At 44.0% G+C, this 12,899-nt stretch overlaps 1 protein-coding gene across 1 annotated transcript; it reads left to right on the forward strand.

The window, feature by feature from the left end:
• The first annotated feature begins 11,148 nt into the window (after positions 1–11,148).
• LOC124040953 (E3 ubiquitin-protein ligase rnf152-like) lies at positions 11,149–12,593 on the forward strand. Its single transcript, XM_046358078.1, has one exon. The coding sequence runs from the start codon at positions 11,439–11,441 to the stop codon at positions 12,219–12,221; it is 783 nt and encodes a 260-aa protein (XP_046214034.1). The 5' UTR covers positions 11,149–11,438; the 3' UTR covers positions 12,222–12,593.
• The last annotated feature ends 306 nt before the right edge of the window (positions 12,594–12,899 follow it).

Consider the following 12,899-nt stretch of genomic DNA (forward strand, 5'->3'; position numbering starts at 1 on the left):
CAAATCAAATCAAATGTATTTATATAGCCCTTCGTACATCAGCTGATATCTCAAAGTGCTGTACAGAAACCCAGCCTAAAACCCCAAACAGCAAGCAATGCAGGTGTAGAAGCACGGTGGCTAGGAAAAACTCCCTAGAAAGGCCAAAACCTAGGAAGAAACCTAGAGAGGAACCAGGCTATGTGGGGTGGCCAGTCCTCTTCTGGCTGTGCCGGGTGGAGATTATAACAGAACATGGCCAAGATGTTCAAATGTTCATAAATGACCAGCATGGTCAAATAATAGTAAGGCAGAACAGTTGAAACTGGAGCAGCAGCATGGCCAGGTGGACTGGGGACAGCAAGGAGTCATCATGTCAGGTAGTCCTGGGGCATGGTCCTAGGGCTCAGGTCAGTTGAAACTTGAGCAGCAGCATGGCCAGGTGGACTGGGGACAGCAAGGAGTCATCATGTCAGGTAGTCCTGGGGCATGGTCCTAGGGCTCAGGTCCTCCGAGAGAGAGAAAGAAAGAAGGAGAGAATTAGAGAACGCACACTTAGATTCACACAGGACACCGAATAGGACAGGAGAAGTACTCCAGATATAACAAACTGACCCTAGCCCCCCGACACAAACTACTGCAGCATAAATACTGGAGGCTGAGACAGGAGGGGTCAGGAGACACTGTGGCCCCATCCGAGGACACCCCCGGACAGGGCCAAACAGGAAGGATATAACCCCACCTACTTTGCGAAAGCACAGCCCCCACACCACTAGAGGGATATCTTCAACCACCAACTTACCATCCTGAGACAAGGCTGAGTATAGCCCACAAAGATCTCCGCCACGGCACAACCCAAGGGGGGGGCGCCAACCCAGACAGGATGACCACAACAGTGAATCAACCCACTCAGGTGACGCACCCCCTGCAGGGACGGCATGAGAGAGCCCGAGTAAGCCAGTGATTCAGCCCCTGTAATAGGGTTAGAGGCAGAGAATCCCAGTGGAAAGAGGGGAACTGGCCAGGCAGAGACAGCAAGGGTGGTTCGTTGCTCCAGAGCCTTTCCGTTCACCTTCCCACTCCTGGGCCAGACTACACTCAATCATATGACCAACTGAAGAGATGAGTCTTCAGTAAAGACTTTATACAAACAAGCCATTTGCCACACGGGCCTGCCATCATTCACTTTGAACTGGACTGTGTGTTTACAGGCAGTAGGCCCTGTCACCATTCACTTTGAACTGGACTGTGTGTTTACAGGCAGTAGCCCCTGTCACCATTCACTTTGAACTGGACTGTGTGTTTACAGGCTTTAGGGCCTGTCATCATTCACTTTGAACTGGACTGTGTGTTTACAGGCAGTTGGTTCTGTCATCATTCACTTTGATCTGGACTGTGTGTTTACAGGCAGTAAGGCCTGACATCATTCACTTTGAACTGGACTGTATGTTTACAGGCAGTAAGGCCATCATTCACTTTGAACTGGAATGTGTGTTTACAGGCAGTAAGGCCTGACATCATTCACTTTGAACTGGACTGTATGTTTACAGGCAGTAAGGCCATCATTCACTTTGAACTGGAATGTGTGTTTACAGGCAGTAAGGCCTGACATCATTCACTTTGAACTGGACTGTATGTTTACAGGCAGTAAGGCCTGACATCATTCACTTTGAGCTGGACTGTGTGTTTACAGGCAGTAAGGCCTGACATCATTCACTTTGAACTGGACTGTGTGTTTACAGGCAGTAAGGCCTGACATCATTCACTTTGAACTGGACTGTGTGTTTACAGGCAGTTGGTTCTGCCATCATTCACTTTGAACTGGACTGTGTGTTTACAGGCAGTTGCAACAGCGCGACTTTAGATCATTAGAATGCATTCGCCAAAAGCCACAAAATCCACCTGAATGGATTTCTGCAAATATGTAAAGACCACAGGATTAACCCCGGTGTCCTGGCTAAATTCCCAATCTGTCCTTCATACAATCATGGCCACCTAATCATGCCCAGGTTAGAATTGGCTCATTCATCCACCCCTCCTCTCCCCTGTAACTATTCCCCAGGTTGTTGCTGTAAATGAGAATGTGTTATCAGTCAACTTACCTGGTAAAGTAAAGGTAAAATAAAAAAGATGAGCTAAAATCTAATGAAGGAACATTAGATAAACTCTCTCAAACCTTTTCAGCTAGTTGGACGTCAAAATTTCACTGATAAACGATGGGGAATTGTAGCCTCCTCGTCGTTTTGCAGCTTGCCTGCCAATGCATGCTTGTCCCAACTAAGCACGCAAGATAACTGGCTAAAGTTGGCTAGCTTGCTAGCTAGCTACTTCCAGATACAAATGAGAGAGCACCTCTGACCATTTTGGGCTCCCGAGTTGCGCAGCGGTTTAAGGCACTGCTTCTCAGTGCTAGACGCGTAACTACAGACACCCTGGTTCGTATCCAGGATATATCACATCTGGCACAATGGCCCAGGGTCATCTGGGTTTGGCTGGTGTAGGCCGTCATTGTAAATAAGAATTTGTTTTAACTGACTTGCTTAGTTAAATAAAGGTTACATTTTTTAAAATTAAATACTTGTTGTAGCAGAGATGGCTAGGCTGTTTATACATGTTATGTAGAGCGTTCTTGACTAACAATTACTTTTTTTGTCTACGTTTACTGACACCGGTCATATTCAGCGGATGTTGCGTTTTCGTAAATTCAATCAGTTATTCTGCACTCTGACACATTCAGACGAGAGTGCTCTGAAATCGGAGTAGATAGCCAGAGTGATTTTGCAAATGCAATAGATTCTTGAACTAGCTAACCAAAGTACACCTGCATCTCTAGCTGTGTATAGCTAAAAGTCACTCACCCAATCCTCCAATGGCGGGACATGACATCCTCCTAGAAGATAGCTAGCTAGCTAACGTTAGGCTCCGTGTTTTTAGCTTGCTATATAAATAGATACGCTAGCCTATTAGCCACGTTATGACTGACTTGTGATAATTTCCCTTGCTAGTTTGATTGTATTGACATTCCCAGCCTGTTACATTTGTTTGTTTTTTGTCCAGAATAGTAAGTCATTGAAACTGAAACAGTGCACCCTGAATGGAGACAGCAAACAAATATTGGGAAATGCCTCATGATTGTGTTTTTGTATTCTTATGATTGGAACCTACTGGCTTATTATTTCAGATTTTATGGACTTCTTATCCTTTAACATCATGCTGTGTGTGACTGCTGTCTTCACATCTGTACTATGCAGTGGTGTAGTGGTGCCTGGAGAAGTGTGTATACTCAAATTCTGCCAAAAAGTTTCCAAATGGCCCACCCAGCAAACGAAAGGCACCCCGTTTTTAAATTAGTTTTCCTATAGATTTTTCAGATTTTCACTCTCAAAATCATGTTTTTTTAATTTTATACAAAAATGTGATCGTCTAAGTCCACAACAATGCTTAAAACACATCAATCTGTTTGGGTGGGCCTATCAGGGCCTGGCTCCCCAGTGGGTGGGCCTTTGTCCACCCAGGCCCATCCATGTCTACGCCCCTGGTGCATGATGACAATTGCGCATCACAAATAGCCTACTAACCAACACTTCGGACTTTTTCAATACCTGGTTTGCATACTCATTATTGTCTTCGGTAGGATTTACTGGTAAATATCATAAGTTGAAACGTCTTTCCTACCCTACCGGCTACCGATGTCATTCTTCTGTGAGCTGCTCTATGCCAACAAAAAACAGCTGAGAGCTGCACACTCATGCTGCCTGCCTGCAGATAATATTCCGCTGAAACTAGGCTGAGTTCGGAGCGCATGTGAATATATTTCACGTGATTTGCGACTGTATAGGCTAATTTGTGCATGGTTTCTCTATTGTACTACATAATTGATAAGTCCTATACCTCCACTTCAACATTGGTAAGCATCAGTAGGGATTAAGAAGTGAGTATAGCAATGAAAGGAAACGGGGCTTATACCTGCGTATAGTCTTCACTACACCACTGGCCCTTTGTTTTACAAAGAGTGCGCTATCGTACATGAGTGCGCTGCTATTACGGTTGCTGTCCATTCAGAATCACGAACCTGTCACACACTGAAGGCCTGTAGGTTCGCCACTGCGCAAGCATGTTTATAATATATATAAAGGCTGTTAAGATACTGTATTAATGATTCAAGAAATTAGTGTATATATTTGGCCAGGAGAAACGGTTTTATGCGCTGACTGAATGGAAACGGATAATTATTAGTTTTTTACTCCGCTGGTCTCGGCTGGTCTCGGGAAGAAATTACGAGTCCTCACTGTCCTCACTATCCTCCGAGACTGTCCTCACTGCCCTGCCTCGAGACCGGCATTGAGTACTACAGCTCTGAAAATAGGGTTGTAATGTGAAAGAGGAAGTGTGAAATTTAATTCGGATTTTCGCATGTGGAAAGAGCTACAGAGCGAAATGCTCACCTTAGAAACGACATGCAAGTGAAATGGCCAGGTAAGCCCCTCTTGACCCCATGACCCTAGACTGATGATATCCACTCAGTACAGCCAAACATCTCCAGGGTATTGGCATGCTTATTAAAGCAAGAACGCTCATCCTTTCACATGGTGTATATTGACCATGTGTCTAATAGGGTTAGGTTCCCCAACATACTCATGTAAACAATGGACACACATGTGTTAGTACATACACACACACACACACACACACACACACACACACACACACACACACACACACACACACACACACACACACACACACACACACACACACACACACACACACACACACACACACACACACACACACACACACACACACACACACACACACACACACACACACACACACACACACACACACACACACACAGCATCTGTGTCCCCAGGCTATTCCTTTCTCGTCTAGGTCATCAAGATGATTCACCCACCATCAGAGGGCAGATGTTATAAACCGAGGAAGCACTTTCGTCTCCTCTGTAAATATGTGTGTCCAATCTGATAATGACACCGACACGCACTTGAGCTGCTTGCCCTGGTGCCTAGGTGCACACTTAGTGGTGACCCTAAAGGAAGACAGAGGAAGAGAGGGAAATGCATAGTATACTGAGACCTAACCATAGGTGATGACCTCTTCTCCCTGACAGGCTTAGACTAGCTGACAGACTCTCCCTTGGGAGTCACTCTGAGCAGCACCAATATTGACCCATGTCATGTGATCACTTCATGATTATGATGATGAGTAATGTGTTTAGTCATTTCTCTAATACCCACCATAATATATGATGAATGGTAAAGTGTCAATGGGGAATTGTATGAATGAATGGAATTACATTACAAGAAATTGGGGTGATGTTTCTCATTATGGTTGCTATGGCACTGTTAAAGAGATGATGTTCTGTTATAATCTCCACCTGGCACAGCCAGAAGAGGACTGGCCACCCCACATAGCCTGGTTCCTCTCTTGGTTTCTTCCTAGGTTTTGGCCATTCTAGGGAGTTTTTCCTAGCCACCGTGCTTCTACACCTGCATTGCTTGCTGTTTGGGGTTTTAGGCTGGGTTTCTGTACAGCACTTTGAGATATCAGCTGATGTACGAAGGGCTATATAAATACATTTGATTTGATTTGATTGTATGTTTTCCATAGAAAGACTTCAAAGATCAAGCTCTTATTAACTTAAATGCTGGCTAAATTCTGGTAAACTGCCAGCTACAGTTGAGAGCAGTTCAGAATCATGAAGATATACAATTAAAGTCCCACATACAGATATTTGTGTCTGTTACCCTTAAAAACAAGGGGAGAGAATGTATAAAAAATAACGCTCAGATTATCCCATTCTTCTGAGTGATGAAGTAGAATGAAAAATGTAACCATTGAGTCCCTGCCTGAGCATGCAGCCCCTTTGACGTCCAGTTGGGCTTGAAATGTGCCAAGGGGAGGGGAGGGGTGTAAGGAGGGGGATAAGAGGGGCGAGGAGGATTAGGGGAACAAAAGGATCCTTCTCTGTCGTCTTAAAGAGGATCTTCTCCTGGCTCATCCCCTGCTCTCTGGCGGCAGATTTATTTTTCAGAGAGAGGGTGGCTGGTGGAGAGAGTGATGGAGGGAGGGAAAGAGGGAGGAGGACAGAGAGGAGGTGGAGTGCAGATTTCAAAGTCATCTTTAACTTTAAGCCCTGCAGTCTCTCCCAAACGAAGCCCCCTTTCCCAGACACCGTGTTATCTATGGCTCCCCAATGGCAGCCCAGTAGCCTGGCACCCTCTCTTTCTTCTCACGCTTTTGTCACGTTGGCATTTAAGTACCCTTTTTCACCGGCTGGATGACCAAGTGAAGGAGCCCCTTTGAGGGACATGAAAGAGACAGACTTTAACTATCCAGCCCAGTCTCCTCTTAAAACAATACCACACGGGAAACAAATACCCACTTTGTTGCCAGAATTCTTTCAGGCATGTTCTATATCAGAATCAGTCAGAGGCAAGATGACTAGTTAAAATGAGAGTTTGGGGAACAGTTACCCCCCCCGGAGACAATGGAGATCTCTGATAGGAGAATAGAGGGCGATGTACTACTTTAAGCTGCATTTGTTATGATCGTTTCATCCAATAGCTTTTCACAAGATGGATGAAGACATTTTGACTTCAACTAATGCTATTTTTTAAATGACCATAATTTACCTCCATTAAAGAAATGTTGCCATCAAGTTACACACACACACACACACACACACACAAAAAGAGATCCCATTCCACAGTCTCATTAATATTTCACTAGTTGCAACCGTAGAAAGCATGAGAGACCACAATGATATTTGGTCGAGTAATTTGGGAAGAGAATGGATCTATGCAAATTCATGAAAAAAAAACACACTTTACAATGAAACAACATTGTTGCCAGATGATTATAGCAATACATATCCACCAGTAAAACCCTGTAGAAGAGAATTGTATATCTGACACAAATGAATCAGATGAACCCTAATTCTGAGCAGTGAGGAGATCCTGGCCCACTCTTCATCCATTGCCTAAGACCTTTATTACACTCCTTGTTCTCACCTCCTACTTCTCAGTTTTAAGATGGACTTTATTTGCTTACAACCCCTTACAGTCATCAGCCTTGCTCTCCACTATGTCCTCCACAGGCACAGACAACCCCATGGTGAACTGAGATAGAGTTAATCCCAAATGAGATGGGGTTGGTACAGGGAGGGACCAGGTCCTGCTGTTTGTAGCCTGGCTACATTGCAGCTGGTGGTGCTAGTTGAGTTGAAAGCTGTTTTGCTTATACTGTATAATCCCAGCCCCAGGCTGTAGGTTACATTCAGACACACAGATGCATGCAGTATAACACACGCACACACCACACACACACACACACACACACACACACACACACACACACACACACACACACACACACACACACACACACACACACACACACACACACACACACACACACACACACACACACACACACACACACACACACACACACACACACACACACACACACACACACACACACACACACACACACACACACACACATCAGCTTCATGTACAACTTCCCACAGAATATGCAACACAATCACACACACCAATTCCTTCAGAGGCTCTGTCAGACACTGAACTCTTAACCTGTGCTTTGTTCCAACACGCCTAGCTAACAGGGAGGCTGACAACATAATACAAATCTGTACCTAAGGGTTAACTCAGACAGGTCGAGGGTTAAGGATAATTTTTCACTTAAATTATCATGTCAAAGAGATGCACATTCAGCACTGTGATATTGGCAAAATACAATAATGAGGACATCAATAAAAACATAAAATGACATCTGAAAATGTTTATTCAAGGTATGGTGTTCATTTACCTCCAATTTGTCAGATACAGCCTAATCTATATCACATATCAACACATGAAATTCACCTGATGATCCATACATTTTGAGGTTCTAGTCTTATTGGTGTGTGTGTGTGTGTGTGTGTGTGTGTGTGTGTGTGTGTGTGTGTGTGTGTGTGTGTGTGTGTGTGTGTGTGTGTGTGTGTGTGTGTGTGTGTGTGTGTGTGTGTGTGTGTGTGTGTGTGTGTGTGTGTGTGTGTGTGTGTGTGCAGAACGACAAACCGAGTCTGAGTGTAACCTAAAGCCTGGGGCTGGGATTAAACAGTTAAAGTATATACAGTGGGGCAAAAAAGTATTTAGTCAGCCACCAATTGTGCAAGTTCTCCCACTTAAAAAGATGAGAGAGGCCTGTAATTTTCATCATAGGTACACTTCAACTATGACAGGCAAAATTAGAAAAAAAAATCCAGAAAATCACATTGTAGGATTTTTTTATGAATTTATTTGCAAATTATGGTGGAAAATAAGCATTTGGTCACCTACAAACAAGCAAGATTTCTGGCTCTCACAGACCTGTAACTAATTCTTTAAGAGGCTCCTCTGTCCTCCACTCGTTACCTGTATTAATGGCACCTGTTTGAACTTGTTATCAGTATAAAAGACACCTGTCCACAACCTCAAACAGTCACACTCCAAACTCCACTATGGCCAAGACCAATGAGCTGTCAAAGGACACCAGAAATAAAATTGTAGACCTGCACCAGGCTGGGAAGACGGAATGTGCAATAGGTAAGCAGCTTGGTTTGAAGAAATCAACTGTGGGAGCAATTATTAGGAAATGGAAGACATACAAGACCACTGATAATCTCCCTCGATCTGGGGCTCCACGCAAGATCTCACCCCGTGGGGTCAAAATGATCACAAGAACGGTGAGCAAAAATCCCAGAACCACACGGGGGGACCTAGTGAATGACCTGCAGAGAGCTGGGACCAAAGTAACAAAGCCTACCATCAGTAACACACTACGTTGCCAGGGACTCAAATCCTGCAGTGCCAGATGTGTCCCCCTACTTAAGCCAGTACATGTCCAGGCCCGTCTGAAGTTTGCTAGAGAACATTTGGATGATCCAGAAGAAGATTGGGAGAATGTCATATGGTCAGATGAAACCAAAATGTAAAAACTCAACATGTCGTGTTTGGAGGACAAAGAATGCTGAGTTGCATTCAAAGAACACCATACATACTGTGAAGCATGGGGGTGGAAACATCATGCTTTGGGGCTGTTTTTCTGCAAAGGGACCAGGACGAGTGATCCGTGTAAAGGAAAGAATGAATGGGGCCATGTATCGTGAGATTTTGAGTGAAAACCTCCTTCCATCAGAAAGGGCATTGAAGATTAAATGTGGATGGGTCTTTCAGTATGACAAAACACACCGCCCGGGCAACGAAGGAGTGGCTTCGTAAGAAGCATTTCAAGGTCCTGGAGTGGCCTAGCCAGTCTCCAGATCTCAACCCCATAGAAAATCTTTGGAGGGAGTTGAAAGTCCATGTTGCCCAGCAACAGCCCCAAAACATCACTGCTCTAGAGGAGATCTGCATTGAGGAATGGGCCAAAATACCAGCAACAGTGTGTGAAAACCTTGTGAAGACTTACTTAAAACGTTTGACCTCTGTCATTTCCAACAAAGGGTATATAACAAAGTATTGAGAAACTTTTGTTATTGACCAAATACTTATTTTCCACCATAATTTGCAAATAAATTCCTTGAAAATTCTACAATGTGATTTTCTGGATTTTTTTCCTTCTCATTTTGTCTGTCATAGTTGAAGTGTACCTATGATGAAAATTACAGGCCTCTCTCATCTGTGGCTGACTAAATACTTTTTTGCCCAACTTATGATGCAGTATACGGCATCTTCAGGCTATACACATAGACAGCGAGAAGCCCACACTACACATTCTGAAATCACATTCTACACACTCCACATCGACTCACTTTGTGTCCGTATTTGCCTATGATACTGGTTCAGATTGTCTGCACTGGCTAAAAAAACAAGTTATTTCATTATTTGCTGCTCATGTTGGTCAATAAACTATGACAGGGTGCAAAAATCGTGTAAAACTCATTTGAGTAAGCTTTTTTTCTGGATGGGATGAGTAAAAAATGTATCACTAGCTACTTTAAACAATGCCACTTAATATAATGTTTACTCATCTCATATGTATATACTGTACTCTATACCATCTACATCATCTTGCCATCTTTATGTAATACATGTATCACTAGCCACTTTAAGCTATGCTACTTTTATGTTAACATACCTTACATTACTCATATGTATATACTGTACTCTATACCATCTACATCATCTTGCCATCTTTATGTAATACATGTATCACTAGCCACTTTAAGCTATGCCACTTTTATGTTAACATACCCTACATTACTCATCTCATATGTATATGTATATACTGTACTCGATACCATCTACTGTATCTTGCCTATGCGGTTCTGTACCATCACTCATTCATATATCTTTATGTACACATTCTTTATCCCTTTACACTTGTGTGTATAAGGTAGTAGTTGTGGAATTGTTAGGTTATATTACTCCTTGGTTATTACTGCATTGTCGGGAAACTAGAAGCACAAACATTTCGCTACACTCGCATTAACATCTGCTAACCATGTGAATGTGACAAATAAAATAAAATAGGATTTGATTTAGCAGGCGGGAGGTGTCGTCGCATGGTGCTGATTAGAATCACTGGCGCTGTCCACCAAGTGTGGTGCTGAAATGTCTAAAACAACAGTGCGCGGATTGATCACAATAATAATAATAATATATGCCATTTAGCAGACGCTTTTATCCAAAGCGACTTACAGTCATGTGTGCATACATTCTACGTATGGGTGGTCCCGGGAATCGAACCCACTACCCTGGCGTTACAAGCGCCATGCTCTACCAACTGAGCTACAGAAGGACCACAATAAAGATATTGTTAACTATTTCACTCAAACGACAAGATGTAGACCTATCTCTAAAACGACGAATAGGCCTATGGTTTTTGTTTGTTCAGATAGGCTGTATGCTACGCAAATAGGTACTTGGCAGGAGGATAGATTAGGTGTTTTGCAGTAAGGGTTTATTTCTTTAAGTATGTAACAGGTTTTGACCTAAACGGGTTTAAACCTGAATAATCTGATCATGTAGCCTAATCTGGCACTGTTCTGGGTTGTGCCAGTACCCCAGTTGCGCCCCAGATTTGTGAACCAAACAGCTCTACAGGGGGAACGACTCTAATCTAGATTCTGGTTCATGCCGAGCTTCAGCAGCGGGGGGAAGGGAACCGTGAATGCTGCTCTGTCCTGTCCTCTGTGAGAGAGAGGGCTAAAACGGCTGCCGCCTCTTCACCGACTCAGCTAGGAAACCCCCAGCATTACCTCATCAAATTCCCATTGCGTCGTATTACGGTATTATATCTCTATTCCGGGATTTGATGATAACAAAACCACACAGAATGGCGGCGATGGAACTCACTGCGTCTGTGTGAGCCCGGGTGAGAGGCAGTGGAAATCATTTGATTATATCACATCAGAAGTTATTTTGAGCATGTAAACATTCGAGGATGACATGGCAGAGGCGCCGAATGTAGCAGGAACTAAAGGAATCGGGGCGCAGGTGAATGAAGATGTTTCCCTCTATGAGGAATATGAGTGTAAAATATGCTATAACTACTTCGACCTGGACCGTCGCACGCCCAAAATTCTGGAATGTTTGCACACTTTCTGTGAGGAGTGTCTGAATACTCTCCACCTTCGTGAGGACCGAGGATGGCGCATCGGCTGCCCTCTCTGTCGCCACCGGACCCCGGTGCCTGAGTACAGGATACACAACCTCCCCAACAACACCAAAGTCACCGATGCTTATCCATTCTACATCCAGGATGACAGTCTTCCGCAGGACATCCTGCCACCGTATCCTCCTCCTTTGCACCCAGCGCTCACTGCCGCGTACCGCCGCGAGGTGGCGAACGAGGCAGCCGTAGCTGCGCAGGACCAGGCTATCCCGTCTGTAGCTGTGGTCGGAGGTAATGCCGCTGCGAACTCTTACGACAGTGCTGGATACGAGAGCTGTCAGAACTGTAGGCGCATCGTGTTAACCACAGGCTGTGTGTGCGCCATTTTCGGCTTCGTCTCCATGCTTGTGCTGCTGTTTCTGGGACTGATATTCGTGCATAACTTCAACAACCCTCCGTCTCCAGTCGGCCCTATCTGTTTGTCTGTAGCCAGCATCATGGCCATGTTCTCTGTTGTTATGACGTGGTTGGTGTGCTGGTTGAGATACAGGCCTGACCCGGAACCCGGGCGTGCTGCTTCCTCCAATGCCAGCAGGAGACATGTAAATGTTTTATGAGATTACATTTCAAATGTGTTCACTTCGTTGTATTAATTTATTGACGTGTCAGTTATTAAGTGTAGGGTATACTATATATACTCAAGTTTGTTATACACAATAAGTAAGCCATGATACACTCCTTTCGGTAGCCTGGTTGACATAGAAGGGGGTGTATCACATGCTATCACATTATTGGACCAATTTAATTGTGTAAAATGTCTGCCCAATTTAGTGTTGCATCACATTGTGTTCCACGTCTGCCTCTGGTGGGCCTGTCATGTCACCCTGAATGTAGGCTAGGTCATGACTCATAGTCAGATTGTGTGTTCTTCTGTTTCAAATGTGTCACCCATATTCACATTAACCAAAGAATAAAGCTAATGAACAATTGTCATGTGCCCTTGCTGCCCTGGCTGTTAGGTATAGGTTAGTACTATTTGATGGCAGAAAGGATTTAGAGCAGTTTCTCAGTTAGACGGACCCTGGAATGTAGCCCTTCAGATGGTTTTATATGACATTGATTCAGGCATTGCTCAAGTCTTATATTTGTAATAGAATTGATCCTTGAGTCTTGATCTGCCAGCCCTTTCCTTCCTTTCTGATCTGGCATTACTGGATAAGTGTACAGGTATTTGTAGTTCATATTGATTGTTTTGACTACATTGCCTCACCTGGGCCCAGTTTTTTCAAAGTTAT

This window comes from Oncorhynchus gorbuscha, linkage group LG08 (assembly GCF_021184085.1).
Source record: "Oncorhynchus gorbuscha isolate QuinsamMale2020 ecotype Even-year linkage group LG08, OgorEven_v1.0, whole genome shotgun sequence".
In the NCBI taxonomy this organism is placed as follows: domain Eukaryota; kingdom Metazoa; phylum Chordata; class Actinopteri; order Salmoniformes; family Salmonidae; genus Oncorhynchus; species Oncorhynchus gorbuscha.

Coding starts and splice junctions, on each gene's coding strand:
- LOC124040953 (XM_046358078.1), top strand. CDS start 11,439: ATGGCAGAGGCGCCGAATGTAGCAGGAACTAAAGGAATCGGGGCGCAG.